The sequence below is a fragment of the Oncorhynchus masou genome, unplaced genomic scaffold, assembly GCF_036934945.1.
Source record: "Oncorhynchus masou masou isolate Uvic2021 unplaced genomic scaffold, UVic_Omas_1.1 unplaced_scaffold_2652, whole genome shotgun sequence".
NCBI classification, from domain to species: Eukaryota; Metazoa; Chordata; class Actinopteri; order Salmoniformes; family Salmonidae; genus Oncorhynchus; species Oncorhynchus masou.
Genome location: NW_027009087.1, coordinates 37501 through 55933, shown reverse-complemented (window position 1 = coordinate 55933; position 18433 = coordinate 37501). Strand labels below are relative to the sequence as shown.

At 48.7% G+C, this 18433-nt stretch overlaps 1 protein-coding gene across 1 annotated transcript in view; it reads right to left on the bottom strand.

Annotated features, from left to right (window-relative positions):
- Positions 1-802: 802 nt before the first annotated feature.
- LOC135533776 (guanine nucleotide exchange protein smcr8a-like) overlaps positions 803-18433 on the bottom strand; it is a 25421-nt gene continuing 7790 nt past the window's right edge. The window contains 5 exon segments of the mRNA XM_064961009.1: positions 803-2508; positions 5137-5285; positions 7576-8152; positions 9102-9596; positions 15486-16288. Of these exon segments, the coding sequence (XP_064817081.1) occupies positions 2129-2508; positions 5137-5285; positions 7576-8152; positions 9102-9596; positions 15486-16288 (2404 nt within the window). The 3' untranslated portion in view covers positions 803-2128.

Genomic DNA, 18433 nt, shown 5'->3' with positions numbered 1-18433 from the left:
AGCTTTGCTGCCCCGAGTGAGTATCAACCCTGGTCTCGACGCGGCGTTCGGCCAACCCTAGTCTCGACGCGGCGTTCGGCCAACCCTGGTCTCGACGCAGCGTTCGGCCAACCCAGGTCTCGACGCAGCGTTCGGCCAACCCTGGTCTCGACGCAGCGTTCGGCCAACCCTGGTCTCGACGCAGCGTTCGGCCAACCCTGGTCTCGACGCAGCGTTCGGCCAACCCTCGTCTCGACGCAGCGTTCGGCCAACCCAGGTCTCGACGCAGCGTTCGGCCAACCCTGGTCTCGACGCAGCGTTCGGCCAACCCTGGTCTCGACGCAGCGTTCGGCCAACCCTGGTTTCGACGCAGCGTTCGGCCAACCCTCGTCTCGACGCAGCGTTCGGCCAACCTCGTCTCGACGCTGCGTTCGGCCAACCCTCGTCTCGGCGCAGCGTTCGGCCAACCCTCGTCTCGGCCGCTGCGTTCGGCCAACCCTAGTCTCGACGCAGGGTTCGGCCAAACCTCGTCTCGACGCAGCGTTCGGCCAACCCTAGTCTCGACGCAGCGTTCGGCCAACCCTAGTCTCGACGCAGCGTTCGGCCAACCCTAGTCTCGACGCAGCGTTCGGCCAACCCTAGTCTCGACGCAGCGTTCGGCCAACCCTAGTCTCGACGCAGCGTTCGGCCAACCCTAGTCTCGACGCAGCGTTCGGCCAACCCTAGTCTCGACGCAGCGTTCGGCCAACCCTAGTCTCGACGCAGGGTTCGGCCAACCCTACCTTTAAACCCAAGGGCAGGACACATGTTAGCACCAAGTTGAAACATGGCTAATATCAATCTTTAATAAATTAATTTTCTGATTTTTTACACGGCACACAAAAGTACACTGCACTACACACACCAATGAACATTTCATAACAGTTTGTGAAGGTGATCGGTGGAGGGGGGCTCCTTCCCAAACAGCTCACTATTCCCTACATAGTACACTACTAGTAAGTAGTGTACTATATAGGGAACAGGGTAGTGCACTATATAGGGAACAGGGTGGTGCACTATATAGGGAACAGGGTAGTGCACTATATAGGGAACAGGGTAGTGCACTATATAGGGAACAGGGTAGTGCACTATATAGGGAACAGGGTAGTGCACTATATAGGGAACAGGGTGGCATTAGAGATGCACTCTTGATCTCTCCTTTCACAGTGTAGACAGGATACAGTATGGAAGAAATGCTTTAGTTATGCAAAGGGACAGGGCTGTATATCTATGTAAAGGGACAGGGCTGTATATCTATGTTGTGGTGTTTCTATGTAAAGGGACAGGGCTGTATATCTATGTTGTGGCATTTCTATGTAAAGGGACAGGGCTGTATATCTATGTTGTGGCATTTCTATGTAAAGGGACAGGGCTGTATATCTATGTTGTGGCATTTCTATGTAAAGGGACAGGGCTGTATATCTATGTAAAGGGACAGGGCTGTATATCTATGTTGTGGTATTTCTATGTAAAGGGACAGGGCTGTATATCTATGTTGTGGTATATCTATGTAAAGGGACAGGGCTGTATATCTATGTTGTGGTGTTTTTATGTAAAGTGACAGGGCTGTATCTATGTTGTGGTATATCTATGTAAAGGGACAGGGTTGTATATCTATGTTGTGGTGTTTCTATGTAAAGTGACAGGGCTGTATCTATGTTGTGGTGTTTCTATGTAAAGTGACAGGGCTGTATCTATGTTGTGGTATATCTATGTAAAGGGACAGGGCTGTATATCTATGTTGTGGTGTTTTTATGTAAAGTGACAGGGCTGTATCTATGTTGTGGTATATCTATGTTGTGGTGTTTCTATGTAAAGTGACAGGGCTGTATCTATGTTGTGGTGTTTCTATGTAAAGGGACAGGGCTGTATATCTATGTTGTGGTGTTTCTATGTAAAGGGACAGGGCTGTATATCTATGTTGTGGTGTTTCTATGTAAAGGGACAGGGCTGTATATGTATGTAAAGGGACAGGGCTGTATATCTATGTTGTGGTATTTCTATGTAAAGGGACAGGGCTGTATATCTATGTTGTGGTATATCTATGTAAAGGGACAGGGCTGTATATCTATGTTGTGGTGTTTCTATGTAAAGGGACAGGGCTGTATATCTATGTTGTGGTGTTTCTATGTAAAGGGATGGCACTGTAGGAGAAGCGGAGGGCCGGAGGACCACTTCCTGCGTGGTGCTGTTTGATGAGGTCAGACAGGAAGTGCATCACCCGGAGGTCATCCTCCCCGCTGAAACCCCGCCCACACAGGAAGTCCCTGCGACGCTGAGTCAGCGTGAAGTCATCGTCCTCCCTGGGGAGGCTGGGAAGCTGGAGGTCAGAGTGGCTGTGGCAGATGGGTGCTGCCTGACCCCCAGGTGAACTCTGAGCTCGACCCGATGTTAGAGTTGAAAGGTCAGGAGAACAGGAGAGCAGGAAGGCCTTTGCGGTCAGCTCAGCGAGGCAGCTCTCCACATGGAGAAGGTAGGTGCTGCCACGACCTGGACATAAGAAACACAAACAAACATTCAACACATTTTACACTATGATAGACATTCAAATAGTGTAGTTGAAGATGCAGGTCAAGAAATAAGACAGGAATGCTGTGTTCATAACCAAGTGGAAGTAGGAATTTAAGACCCCATTGGACTGGGAGAGACGTCCACTGGAACGCCCTCCAACTGGTCAATAGTAGTGGGAATTTAAGATCCCTGGGAGAGACGTCCACTGGAACGCCCCTCCAACTGGCCAATAGTAGTGGGAATTTAAGATCCCTGGGAGAGACGTCCACTGGAACGCCCCTCCAACTGGTCAATAGTAGTGGGAATTTAAGATCCCTGGGAGAGACATCCAATGGAACGCCCCTCCAACTTGCCAATAGTAGTGGGAATTTAAGATCCCTGGGAGAGACGTCCACTGGAACGCCCTCCAACTGGTCAATAGTAGTGGGAATTTAAGATCCCTGGGAGAGACGTCCACTGGAACGCCCCTCCAACTGGTCAATAGTAGTGGGAATTTAAGATCCCTGGGAGAGACATCCAATGGAACGCCCCTCCAACTGGTCAATAGTAGTGGGAATTTAAGATCCCTGGGAGAGACGTCCACTGGAACGCCCTCCAACTGGTCAATAGTAGTGGGAATTTAAGATCCCTGGGAGAGACGTCCACTGGAACGCCCCTCCAACTGGTCAATAGTAGTGGGAATTTAAGATCCCTGGGAGAGACATCCACTGGAACGCCCCTCCAACAGGTCAATAGTAGTGGGAATTTAAGATCCCTGGGAGAGACGTCCACTGGAACGCCCTCCAACTGGCCAATAGTAGTGGGAATTTAAGATCCCTGGGAGAGACATCCAATGGAACGCCCCTCCAACTTGTCCAATAGTAGTGGGAATTTAAGATCCCTGGGAGAGACATCCACTGGAACGCCCTCCAACTGGCCAATAGTAGTGGGAATTTAAGATCCCTGGGAGAGACATCCAATGGAACGCCCCTCCAACTTGCCAATAGTAGTGGGAATTTAAGATCCCTGGGAGAGACATCCAATGGAACGCCCCTCCAACTTGCCAATAGTAGTGGGAATTTAAGATCCCTGGGAGAGACATCCAATGGAACGCCCTCCAACTTGCCAATAGTAGTGGGAATTTAAGATCCCTGGGAGAGACATCCAATGGAACGCCCCTCCAACTTGCCAATAGTAGTGGGAATTTAAGATCCCTGGGAGAGACATCCACTGGAACGCCCTCCAACTGGCCAATAGTAGTGGGAATTTAAGATCCCTGGGAGAGACATCAATGGAACGCCCTCCAACTTGCCAATAGTAGTGGGAATTTAAGATCCCTGGGAGAGACATCCAATGGAACGCCCCTCCAACTTGCCAATAGTAGTGGGAATTTAAGATCCCTGGGAGAGACATCCAATGGAACGCCCTCCAACTTGCCAATAGTAGTGGGAATTTAAGATCCCTGGGAGAGACATCCAATGGAACGCCCTCCAACTTGCCAATAGTAGTGGGAATTTAAGATCCCTGGGAGAGACATCCACTGGAACGCCCTCCAACTGGTCAATAGTAGTGGGAATTTAAGATCCCTGGGAGAGACATCCACTGGAACGCCCCTCCAACAGGTCAATAGTAGTGGGAATTTAAGATCCCTGGGAGAGACATCCACTGGAACGCCCCTCCAACTGGTCAATAGTAGTGGGAATTTAAGATCCCTGGGAGAGACATCCAATGGAACGCCCCTCCAACAGGTCAATAGTAGTGGGAATTTAAGATCCCTGGGAGAGACATCCAATGGAACGCCCCTCCAACTTGCCAATAGTAGTGGGAATTTAAGATCCCTGGGAGAGACATCCACTGGAACGCCCCTCCAACTGGTCAATAGTAGTGGGAATTTAAGATCCCTGGGAGAGACATCCACTGGAACGCCCCTCCAACTGGCCAATAGTAGTGGGAATTTAAGATCCCTGGGAGAGACGTCCACTGGAACGCCCCTCCAACTGGCCAATAGTAGTGGGAATTTAAGATCCCTGGGAGAGACGTCCACTGGAACGCCCCTCCAACTTGCCAATAGTAGTGGGAATTTAAGATCCCTGGGAGAGACATCCAATGGAACGCCCCTCCAACTTGCCAATAGTAGTGGGAATTTAAGATCCCTGGGAGAGACGTCCACTGGAACGCCCCTCCAACAGGTCAATAGTAGTGGGAATTTAAGATCCCTGGGAGAGACGTCCACTGGAACGCCCCTCCAACAGGTCAATAGTAGTGGGAATTTAAGATCCCTGGGAGAGACATCCAATGGAACGCCCCTCCAACTTGTCAATAGTAGTGGGAATTTAAGATCCCTGGGAGAGACATCCACTGGAACGCCCCTCCAACTTGCCAATAGTAGTGGGAATTTAAGATCCCTGGGAGAGACAGCTCCCACATGTTGACCTCTGAAATCACCTATTAAGGAAATGACCTCCAGAACAGCATTTTCAGCAGTTAAATGCAACAAACATTTATTAAAAGCAATCTATTATAATATGTTTTTGAAAACTATAATTTGTTTGCGAGCATGACAGCTGTTTTGGTTTATGGTTGACACAGCTTGTTGCCAACAAAAAAAAGACTAATAATTTCACTAGCCTATCAGAGTGTGGGGGTTGGCCAGCCGGCCAATGAGGTGTCCGTGGTAGGCGGGGCTTCTCAGTGTACGCTGGTCCAGGTCCAGCACAGCTAGGTACCGTCCGTAACGAGCCAGAGAGTGAAGCATGCTGGGAGCTGTAGGAGACGTCCTGGGGAGAAAGATGGAAGTTATTTAGTGATTTATATGGTGTTCTAGAATTTCGACTTGTGTTCTAGAACAACGGTTCCCAAACTTTTTATAGTCCCGTACCCTCTTCAAACATTCAACCTCCAGCTGTACCACCTAGTTCAGTACCCCTTCAAACATTCAACCTCCAGCTGTACCCCCTCTAGTCCTGTACCCCTTTAAACATTCAACCTCCAGCTGTACCCCCCCTAGTCCCGTACCCCTTCAAACATTCAACCTCCAGCTGTACCCCCTCTAGTCCCGTACCCCTTCAATCATTCAACCTCCAGCTGTACCCCCTCTAGTCCTGTACCCCTTCAAACATTCAACCTCCAGCTGTACCCCCTAGTCCCGTACCCCTTCAAACATTCAACCTCCAGCTGTACCCCCTCTATCGCCAGGGTCAGCGCACTCTCAAATGTTATTATTTGCCATCATAGTAAGCCTGCGACGAGAAACTGGTCATCATGCAAGCGGTCAGACAAGTGAAAATGATGGTCAGTAAATAAAAAATAAGCTCGTCTCTCAATTTAAAAAAAATGTGTCAATAGTTTGCCCCTTGATAACCAACGCACTTCTCTGTATGTTGTGAAAGCGATACATGGTTGCTGCCTGTATCATTGCATAGTGCAGAAAGTGATTTATATGGTGTTCTAGAACTTCGACTTGTGTTCTAGAACGAGAGTTCAGGGGCCTTGCTTTAACTTCTTGGTGACAGGGGGCAGTATTTTCACGTCCGGATTAAATGAAATGCATGCCCAAATTCAACTGCCTGCTACTCATCCCCAGAAGATAAGATATGCATATTATTAGTAGATTTGGATAGAAAACACTCTGAAGTTTCTAAAACTGTTTGAATCATGTCTGTGACTATAGCAGAACATATTTAGCAGGCAAGAGGTCACTCTTTCTCAATGGTGTTTCATTGGGAATCCAGATTTCTAAGGGACCTTCTTGCAGTTCCTATCGCTTCCACTGGATGTCAACAGTCTTTAGAAATTGGTTGAGGTTTTTCCTTTGTGCAATGAAGAAGTACGGCCATCTTGAACGAGGGTGACTTCAAGTGTACTGCTAGATCGAGGCGCGTGACCAGAAAGCATGCTTCAGTTTGTTGTCCTCCTGTATTGAACACAGATAATCCAGTCTTCAATTTTATCGATTATTTACATTAAAAAATACCTAAAGTTGTATTACAAAAGTAGTTTGAAATGTTTTGGCAAAGTTTACAGGTAACTTTTGAGATATTTTGTAGTCACATTGTGCAAGTTGGAACTGGTGTTTTTCTGGATCAAACGCGCCAAATAAATGGACATTTTGGATATATATGGATGGAATTAATCAAACAAAAGAACCATTTGTGATGTTTATGGGACATATTGGAGTGCCAACAAAAGAAGCTCGTCAAAGGCATGAATCAATTATTTCTGCGTTTTGTGTTGCGCCTGCAGGGTTGAAATATGCTTTTCTCTCTTTGTTTACGGAGGTGTTATCCTCAGACAATAGCGTTGTTTGCTTTCGCGAAAAGCCTTTTTGAAATCTGACATATTGGCAACAAGTGTAGCTTAAATTTGCTATCTTGCATATGTGATTTCATGAAAGTTTGATTTTTAAAGTAATTTAGTTGAATTTGACGCTCTGCATTTTCTCTGGCTTTTGGCCGTCCCATATATCCCAGAGAGGTTAACAAAGCCATTTTCACTGAGGTGTCCAAAACGTCTTTCAAGCTGTCAGGCATTCCCTTGGCAACGAGAGCCTCTCGGTGGATGCTGCAGTGGCGTCGGGAGCACCAGCGTTACCACTCCACTAGGTCTCCCTGGCATTTTGCACCATCAGTACAGATACCAACATGAGCAGCAGTTACGTTTGGCTACATACGGACCGTTAGTGGAATTCCCGCAAGAGAGTAACGGTTAATGTGATTGGATGTTCATTATTTGACTAGGATACCTGTATTTGACATTGTGTTGTTATTTCACTGAACACCAAATGGTTTAATTTTGGCGGTGAAACGAGGCTACTCAGGCAAGAAAAAGAAAAACTTGCCCGTTGCAAAATAGAAACTGATTGTTTTTAAAAATGTGAATCACATTGCCGACGGCATTGCACGTACCCCAGTTTGGAAATACCTGATCTAGAACTTGGATAGGAGTAATGGTGACGTTCAACATTACAACCGACTATAAAGGCCTGATAAATCACTACTCAATATCATTTGTAGCTCATCAGTCACAATTTACCCATGATACATCAGGGTTTTGATGCTCTGTTTTTACCTGTGGATTCCGATGAGTCTCCAGGTGAGCAGGTCTGTCAGCTGAAGAGGCGTGGCCAGGTAAGGCTGCACAGCATCTCCATAGCGCCCAGGTGAAGGCAGGTAGAGCGAGAGGGCAGCGACCGTCCTCCTCACGGAACCCTCCTCTCCACCAATCACCACCAGCGGCCGTCCACTTAGCAGGCAGAACACGGCATTCTGGGAGAAGGAATTCTGCCGCAGGAACCTGAGGGCTCCAGGACCCGCCTTCCTCCTCTGGCGCTGATGTCGTCGCGGATTAATAGCACTGTGGTTGCCATGGAGATGTGTGGGGGGCAGAGAGGAAGATGGAGAGGTGCTGATGTTGCTCATACAGTCCGACGCCTCGTCTACACTCAGCCTGTAAGGGGTGTCGCCTAGCAACCGCTGCCCCCCTGACCCCCGACCTCTAACATCTAACCTCAAGGGGATAGAAAAGTTCACCTGGAGGTCAGGCACCACCACCCGCCTGCTGTCACGCCCAGCCTGACCTCTGACCTCGCCGTTGGCATGGTGACTCTCGTACTGCTGGGAGGAGCCCTCTACTGACACCTGGTGGACTGGAGACAGAAACTATATCAGTTACTAAGAGAGAAAACAGACACCTTGGGAAAAAAAAAATCTGGGATATTGACAAGGGAATTATATGCTTAAAAGGTAATGATTAAAGTATCCCACCCTGAAACTATATCAGTTACTAAGAGAGAAAACAGATAATACGTTGTAAGACACCTTGGGAAAAAAGCATCTGGGATATTGATAAGGGAATTATATGCTTAAAAGGTCATGATTAAAGTATCCCACCCTGAAACTATTAGGGATATTGATAAGGGAATTATATGCTTAAAAGGTAATGATTAAAGTATTCCACCCTGAAACTATTAGGGATATTGATAAGGGAATTATATGCTTAAAAAGGTAATGATTAAAGTAGTCCACCCTGAAACTATTAGTGACTATTAGTTTATGTAGTATAATGAATGATTACTAAACGTCCAATAAGGTTCAGTAGAGACATGGGAGGGAGAGAAATGTGTGTGTGTGTGTGGAGGAAAATAACGTGAACAATTCAACTGTGTTTGACCCGACCTGGCTAGAACTCTGAGAAACGTATGATAGGACAGGGAGTCCTTCTCAAGGTTCCTGTAATCTCGGGGGAATGGAACTGACAGCGCTGGGTAGTGATAAACAGTGGTGAGAACTCTGGGGAAGGATACAATTCACCTACTGTTCGTGTGTATGTATGTGTGTAGGACATCTACTGTTTGTGTGGAGGTATGTGCATTATAAAATGGATGTCTTTGTATTATGGACTTCAGAGCGCACTCGTGGATAAACTGTACGAACCTTCTGCATAAACTGAGTCTTTGCCTAATTATTATTAAACCCAGGGTCTTACAAACCTCGGGATTGGTCAAAGCTTATTGTTAGTTATTATCATTGGGATTGAAAATTCTCTTGACAGATATGTCATTATTATTATTGAAGAGGACAAACAGACAGTCTTACCCAGAGTTCTCTGGGGCTCAGACAAGGGGGCCGGAGTGTCCCATCTCTCTGGCTTCTCCTCCTCCAATTTCCGGACTTCAATACCCAGGGTGCGGTGCAGCTGAGTGGGAGTGTCCTCTAGCTCAACCTTTCCCTCCGTCTGGACTATATTACCCAGGATTCTTTGGTGCCGAGTTTGCTCCTCCTCGTGAACTACAATACCAAGGGTGCTGTGCTGCTGAATGGGCGTGTCCTCACCTGCTGCCTCCTCCTCCTCCTCCTCTTCCTGGATTACACTACCCATGTTTCCATGCTCCTCAGGCTCCTCCTCTGTGATGGCGTTAAAGATGAGGTCATCGGGGAAGATGGAGTCTGAGGTGCTGATGATCTCAATACTGTCCTCGCTGTTCGCCCTCCGTGCCAGGGACCTCACGTCACGTCTCATCCACACCTCCGCAGGGGCACTACTCCGCACCACATCACAGCCTTCACCCTGACCCAACCCACCAGACAACTCTATAGGGGGAGAGGAGAGAGTCTAACACACCCCTGACCCACCAGACAACTCTATAGGGGGAGAGGAGAGAGTCTAACACAGCCCTGACCCCTGACCCACCAGACAACTCTATAGGGGGAGAGGAGAGAGTCTAACACAGCCCTGACCCACCAGACAACTCTATAGGAGGAGAGGAGAGAGTCTAACACAGCCCTGACCCCTGACCCACCAGACAACTCTATAGGGGGAGAGGAGAGAGTCTAACACAGCCCTGACCCCTGACCCACCAGACAACTCTATAGGGGGAGAGGAGAGAGTCTAACACAGCCCTGACCCACCAGACAACTCTATAGGGGAGAGGAGAGAGTCTAACACAGCCCTGACCCACCAGACAACTCTATAGGGGGAGAGGAGAGAGTGTAATACACAGCCCTGACCCCTGACCCACCAGACAACTCTATAGGGGAGAGGAGAGAGTCTAACACAGCCCTGACCCACCAGACAACTCTATAGGAGGAGAGGAGAGAGTCTAACACAGCCCTGACCCCTGACCCACCAGACAACTCTATAGGAGGAGAGGAGAGAGTCTAACACAGCCCTGACCCCTGACCCAACAGACAACTCTATAGGAGGAGAGGAGAGTCTAACACAGCCCTGACCCCTGACCCACCAGACAACTCTATAGGGGGAGAGGAGAGAGTCTAGCACAGCCCTGACCCCTGACCCAACAGACAACTCTATAGGAGGAGAGAGTGTAATACACAGCCCTGACCCCTGACCCACCAGACAACTCTATAGGGGGAGAGGAGAGAGTCTAACACAGCCCTGACCCACCAGACAACTCTATAGGGGGAGAGGAGAGAGTGTAATACACAGCCCTGACCCCTGACCCACCAGACAACTCTATAGGGGGAGAGGAGAGAGTCTAACACAGCCCTGACCCACCAGACAACTCTATAGGAGGAGAGGAGAGAGTCTAACACAGCCCTGACCCCTGACCCACCAGACAACTCTATAGGGGGAGAGGAGAGAGTCTAACACAGCCCTGACCCCTGACCCACCAGACAACTCTATAGGGGGAGAGGAGAGAGTCTAACACAGCCCTGACCCCTGACCCACCAGACAACTCTATAGGGGGAGAGGAGAGAGTGTAACACAGCCCTGACCCACCAGACAACTCTATAGGAGGAGAGGAGAGAGTCTAACACAGCCCTGACCCCTGACCCAACAGACAACTCTATAGGAGGAGAGGAGAGAGTCTAACACAGCCCTGACCCCTGACCCACCAGACAACTCTATAGGAGGAGAGGAGAGAGTCTAACACAGCCCTGACCCCTGACCCAACAGACAACTCTATAGGAGGAGAGGAGAGAGTCTAACACAGCCCTGACCCCTGACCCACCAGACAACTCTATAGGAGGAGAGGAGAGAGTCTAACACAGCCCTGACCCCTGACCCCTGACCCACCAGACAACTCTATAGGGGGAGAGGAGAGAGTGTAACACAGCCCTGACCCACCAGACAACTCTATAGGAGGAGAGGAGAGAGTCTAACACAGCCCTGACCCCTGACCCACCAGACAACTCTATAGGAGGAGAGGAGAGAGTCTAACACAGCCCTGACCCCTGACCCAACAGACAACTCTATAGGAGGAGAGGAGAGAGTCTAACACAGCCCTGACCCCTGACCCAACAGACAACTCTATAGGAGGAGAGGAGAGTCTAACACAGCCCTGACCCCTGACCCAACAGACAACTCTATAGGGGGAGAGGAGAGAGTCTAACACAGCCCTGACCCACCAGACAACTCTATAGGAGGAGAGGAGAGAGTCTAACACAGCCCTGACCCAACAGACAACTCTATAGGAGGAGAGGAGAGAGTCTAACACAGCCCTGACCCCTGACCCACCAGACAACTCTATAGGAGGAGAGAGTCTAATACACAGCCCTGACCCCTGACCCACCAGACAACTCTATAGGGGGAGAGGAGAGAGTGTAATACACAGCCCTGACCCCTGACCCACCAGACAACTCTATAGGGGGAGAGGAGAGAGTCTAACACAGCCCTGACCCACCAGACAACTCTATAGGAGGAGAGGAGAGAGTCTAACACAGCCCTGACCCCTGACCCAACAGACAACTCTATAGGAGGAGAGAGTCTAATACACAGCCCTGACCCCTGACCCACCAGACAACTCTATAGGGGGAGGAGAGAGTGTAATACACAGCCCTGACCCTGACCCACCAGACAACTCTATAGGGGGAGAGGAGAGAGTCTAACACAGCCCTGACCCCTGACCCACCAGACAACTCTATAGGGGGAGAGGAGAGAGTGTAACACAGCCCTGACCCACCAGACAACTCTATAGGAGGAGAGGAGAGAGTCTAACACAGCCCTGACCCCTGACCCAACAGACAACTCTATAGGAGGAGAGGAGAGAGTCTAACACAGCCCTGACCCCTGACCCACCAGACAACTCTATAGGAGGAGAGGAGAGAGTCTAACACAGCCCTGACCCCTGACCCACCAGACAACTCTATAGGAGGAGAGGAGAGAGTCTAACACAGCCCTGACCCCTGACCCAACAGACAACTCTATAGGAGGAGAGGAGAGAGTCTAACACAGCCCTGACCCCTGACCCACCAGACAACTCTATAGGAGGAGAGGAGAGAGTCTAACACAGCCCTGACCCCTGACCCACCAGACAACTCTATAGGGGGAGAGGAGAGAGTGTAACACAGCCCTGACCCACCAGACAACTCTATAGGAGGAGAGGAGAGAGTCTAACACAGCCCTGACCCCTGACCCACCAGACAACTCTATAGGAGGAGAGAGTCTAATACACAGCCCTGACCCCTGACCCACCAGACAACTCTATAGGGGAGAGGAGAGAGTGTAATACACAGCCCTGACCCCTGACCCACCAGACAACTCTATAGGGGGAGAGGAGAGAGTCTAACACAGCCCTGACCCACCAGACAACTCTATAGGAGGAGAGGAGAGAGTCTAACACAGCCCTGACCCCTGACCCAACAGACAACTCTATAGGAGGAGAGAGTCTAATACACAGCCCTGACCCCTGACCCACCAGACAACTCTATAGGGGGAGAGGAGAGAGTGTAATACACAGCCCTGACCCCTGACCCACCAGACAACTCTATAGGGGGAGAGGAGAGAGTCTAACACAGCCCTGACCCCTGACCCACCAGACAACTCTATAGGGGGAGAGGAGAGAGTGTAACACAGCCCTGACCCACCAGACAACTCTATAGGAGGAGAGGAGAGAGTCTAACACAGCCCTGACCCCTGACCCAACAGACAACTCTATAGGAGGAGAGGAGAGAGTCTAACACAGCCCTGACCCCTGACCCACCAGACAACTCTATAGGAGGAGAGGAGAGAGTCTAACACAGCCCTGACCCCTGACCCACCAGACAACTCTATAGGAGGAGAGGAGAGAGTCTAACACAGCCCTGACCCCTGACCCAACAGACAACTCTATAGGAGGAGAGGAGAGAGTCTAACACAGCCCTGACCCCTGACCCACCAGACAACTCTATAGGAGGAGAGGAGAGAGTCTAACACAGCCCTGACCCCTGACCCACCAGACAACTCTATAGGGGAGAGGAGAGAGTGTAACACAGCCCTGACCCACCAGACAACTCTATAGGAGGAGAGGAGAGAGTCTAACACAGCCCTGACCCCTGACCCACCAGACAACTCTATAGGAGGAGAGGAGAGAGTCTAACACAGCCCTGACCCCTGACCCAACAGACAACTCTATAGGAGGAGAGGAGAGAGTCTAACACAGCCCTGACCCCTGACCCAACAGACAACTCTATAGGAGGAGAGGAGAGTCTAACACAGCCCTGACCCCTGACCCAACAGACAACTCTATAGGGGGAGAGGAGAGAGTCTAACACAGCCCTGACCCACCAGACAACTCTATAGGAGGAGAGGAGAGAGTCTAACACAGCCCTGACCCCTGACCCAACAGACAACTCTATAGGAGGAGAGGAGAGAGTCTAACACAGCCCTGACCCCTGACCCACCAGACAACTCTATAGGAGGAGAGAGTCTAATACACAGCCCTGACCCCTGACCCACCAGACAACTCTATAGGGGGAGAGGAGAGAGTGTAATACACAGCCCTGACCCCTGACCCACCAGACAACTCGCAACGACATCGCAACACCCCGTAACGACATCGCAACACCCCGTAATGACATCGCAACACCCCGTAACGTGATCGCAACACCCCGTAACGACATCACAACACCCCGTAACGACATCACAACACCCCGTAACGACATCACAACACCCCATAAAGACAAAGTGAAAACAGTTTGACATTTTTGCCAATGTATTCAAAAGAAAAAAACAGAAATATCTTATATACATTATTTACATAAATATAAATACCTTACCTTATATACATTATTTACATAAATATTCAGAACCTTTGCTATGAGACTCAAAATTGAGCTCAGATGCATCCTGTTTCCATTGATCATCCATCGATTAAGATGTTTCTACAACTTGATTAGAGTCCACCTGTGGTAAATTCAATTGATTGGACATGATTTATAAAGGCACACACCTGTCTGTATAAGGTCTCACAGTTGACAGTCCATGTCAGAGCAAAAACCAAGCTATGAAGTCGAAGGAATTGTCCGTAGAGCTCAGAGACAGGAATGTGTCGAGACACAGATCTGGGGAAGGGTACCAAAACATTTCTGCAGCATTGAAGGTCCCCAAAAACACAGTGGCCTCCATCATTCTTAAATGGAAGAAGTTTGGAACCACCAAGACTCTTCCTAGACCTGGCCGCCTGGCCAAACTGAGCAAACAGGAGAAGGGGCTTGGTCAGGGAGGTGACCAAGACCCGATGGTCACAGACAGAGCTCCAGAATTCCTCTGTGGAGACTCTCAGACCATGAGAAACAAGATTCTCTGGTCTGATGAAACCAAGATTGAACTCTTTGGCCAGAATGCCAAAAGTCACGCCTGGAGGAAACCTGGCACCATCCCTACGGTGAAGCACAGTGGTGGCAGCATCCCTACGGTGAAGCACGGTGGAGGCACCATCCCTATGGTGAAGCACGGTGGTGGCAGCATCCCTACGGTGAAGCACGGTGGAGGCACCATCCTTACGATGAAGCACGGTGGAGGCAGCATCAGGCTGTGGGGATGTTTTTCAGTGGCAGGGACTGGGAGACTCGTCAGGATCGAGTCAAAGATGAACGGAGCAAAGTACAGAGAGATCCATGATGAAAACCTGCTCAGGTCCTCAGACTGGGGTGAAGGTTCACCTTCGAACAGGACAACGACCCTAAGCACACAGCCAAGACAACGCAGGAGTGGCTTCAGGCCAAGTCTCTGAATGTCCTTGAGTGGCCCAGCCAGAGCCCGGTCTTGAACCCGATCGAACATCTCTCGAGAAACCTGAAAATGGCTGTGCAGCGACGCTCCCAAACTGACAGAGCTTGAGAGGATCTGCAGAGAAGAATGGGAGAAACTCCCCAAATAAAGGTGTGTCAAGCTTGTAGCGTCATACCCATGAAGACTTGAGGCTTTAATCGCTGACAAAGGTGCTTCAATAAAGTACTGAGTAAAGGGTCTGAATACTTAAGTAAATGTGATCAGTTTTTAATAAAAAAATGCATTTGTGCATTTGCAAACATTTCTAAAAACCTGATTTTGCTCTGTCAATATGGAGTATTGTGATGTCATTATGGGATATTGTGATGTCATTATGGAGTATTGTGATGTCATTATGGAGTATTGTGATGTCATTATGGGGTATTGTGATTATTGAAAATGATTGAATAGAATAATAGAATAAGGCTGTATTTTAGATTAACACAATGTGTTAAAAGTCAAGGGAACAGTTTCTGAATTCACTGTACCTCTGAGTTCCACGTGGGTGAGTCCCTGTGTTCTATATGAGCGCTCCGTCCCCAGAACCTCAATGCTGTCTCCGCTGCTCACGCTGCCTGGTCTCGTCTCCGCGGTTACTCCTTCTCCCTCAGGATCAAGTGTCGGCTCCGCCCCTCCACTTCCTGTCTCCAGTTTGATTGACACCTCCTCCACGCAGGAGAAGAACAACTCCAGGCTCGGTGGTCCCGCCCCCGCCACAGGATGTGACATCACACCGCTTCCTCCCTCTAGCCCTGCCCCCTCCTCCTCCAGGTCCTCCTCCTCCTCCTGGTCCCAGAGCTGGAAAAGGAACTGTGTGTGTGAAAGCGTCCTGGAGAGCCTGTGTGTGATGCGACGGTTGTGTAGAACACTCTGGTCTCCACGGAGATGGCGTTCTGCGTTGCCCAGCTGTTCTAGCGTCAGAGACAGGAAGTAGCAGTCGCTCAGCTCCTCCAACGGCTTCAGACGGCGGTCGAACCGCCTCGCTGACCAGCCCCCGCCCCCTAGCGACGCCCCGGAAACCAGCTGGGGGGTGTATGAGGGGGAGGGGGGATCAGGAGTCAAGGGGAGGGTCTCTGGGATCAGGGAGGGGTCGTAGGGCAGAAAGCCAGGGTCTTTTAACTTCCTGTTGGGATAGGAAGTGACCTGGTGGAGGAGGGATCTGTGGTCCAGGATGGAACGATCCACGCTAGCAAGCTCGTTGGCCGTCTTCTGCAGCTCCGCCTCCTCCTTGATCTCCGCACTCTCATTGGATATCCTTTGAAGCGTTGCTTGAAGGATGGATCGTGTGTACCTGTCAACAGAGAGAAGGATTTAAAAACGCTCACACAAACAAACTCTGTGGATCGTGTGTACCTGTTGTCATGACGTTGGGATAGGTTTCTGATAGTCATAAATACCTCTTCCCCCATTTTTCCTCTCTCTACCCTACTGATGTTACATTTAAAAACCCCTTGGTTAACATGGAGATTCTGGGAACATCAGAAGGTGGGGGGAAATTAACTATATTCTGGTAATCCGACCAATTGAACACATGCGGTGGTACTTAATGAATATGATGTCAGTTCGGTTGTCATCTGAGACATTCTCATCAATGATAAGATGTCATAAACTCTACAGTGGAATGTCTACACATCAGAGTTATCGAATTTACATGGAATTGTTGTTCAATTTAAATGTTTGAATATGACATTATTTGTGATGGGATGAAATGTGATTTTAGCTTCTAAAATGTGACATTTGGGTTTTCAAAAAAAAAGCCTGTGAAGGGACAAGGACTATAAAACTTTTTAAACACACCTTCCTCTCCCTTCCTGCCCTTGATGACAACATAACTTCCTGTTCAGAATGGTTCAGATAATAACTACAGAACGAAGCCAACATCAGCATGAGCTTTGGTTGGTCAGATGTCAGAATGGTTCAGATAATAACTACAGAACGAAGCCAACATCAGCATGAGCTTTGGTTGCGAATGGTATGAACTTTTGAACTCTTATTCACGACAGAAGTGATACCTCCTAGCCGCTGAGTTAGCGACCACAGCTGCAAACGCAGGTTAGGAAGGAACAGACAGAGTATCCCGTCTATCATATAACAACGTTACTACAACGTATCCAATTGACCACCAGAGACATTCTTCAAAGGACAAAGGACTCGGTTGGGCAACACGGCCTTCCATCTACCACCAACCTACTGAAGCGCAGCTCAGAGTAAATATTTATTGCATTTTCCTTTTCCAAATGGGCGGTAATTTAGAATGCATAAGATGTATTTACGATTGCACAGCTTCGCCCTTTGTTCCTCAGTCTTCCCGCTCTTTCACTCAAACCCAGCCCCTTTTCCTTTGTGTAACAAAGGGGCCGTTTTCCTTTATGACGTTATTTGTAATCAAGTTAAGATTTAATCATGTGTATGTGTGATTAGTTAGGTATTTAGTTAATAAATGATTAAACCCTATTTTGTATTGCTGATTCAAATTGTTAGCCAGGGTTCTTGCAGATAAAATTCAGATGAGACTGAATTGTTAATTAATCAAATAATTAAATTAAATTAAGATGAAGATTGATATCAGATGAGTTAAGGTGAAGATTATTATTGACTGCTATGGATGTAAAATATTACTAGGTCTTTAAGAGTTTATTCGGAAGATAACAGCTCTATAAATATTATTTTGTGGTGCCCGACTCTCTCGTTAATTACATTTACATGATTAGCTTAATCAGGTAATATTATTAATTACGGAGAAACTATTTTATAGAATAGCATGTCATATCACTTAATCCGGCATAGCCAAAGACACAACACTGTCAACAGAGAGAAGGATTTAAAAACGCTCACACAAACAAACTCTGTGTCGGTGCTTGAAGGTGTGTGTGTGTGTGTGTGTCAGTGCTTGAATGTGTGTGTGTCAGTGCTTGAATGTGTGTGTGTGTCAGTGCTTGAATGTGTGTGTGTGTCAGTGCTTGAATGTGTGTGTGTGTCAGTGCTTGAATGTGTGTGTGTGTCAGTGCTTGAATGTGTGTGTGTGTCAGTGCTTGAATGTGTGTGTGTGTCAGTGCTTGAATGTGTGTGTGTGTCAGTGCTTGAATGTGTGTGTGTGTGTGTGTGTGTGTGTGTCAGTGCTTGAAGGTGTGTGTGTGTGTGTGTGTCAGTGCTTGAAGGTGTGTGTGTGTGTGTGTGTGTGTGTGTGTGTGTGTGTGTGTGTGTGTGTGTGTGTCAGTGCTTGAAGGTGTGTGTGTGTGTGTCAGTGCTTGAAGGTGTGTGGGTGTGTGTGTGTCAGTGCTTGAAGGTGTGTGTGTGTGTCAGTGCTTGAAGGTGTGTGTGTGTGTGTCAGTGCTTGAAGGTGTGTGTGTGTCAGTGCTTGAAGGTGTGTGTGTGTCAGTGCTTGAAGGTGTGTGTGTCTCAGTGCTTGAAGGTGTGTGTGTCAGTGCTTGAAGGT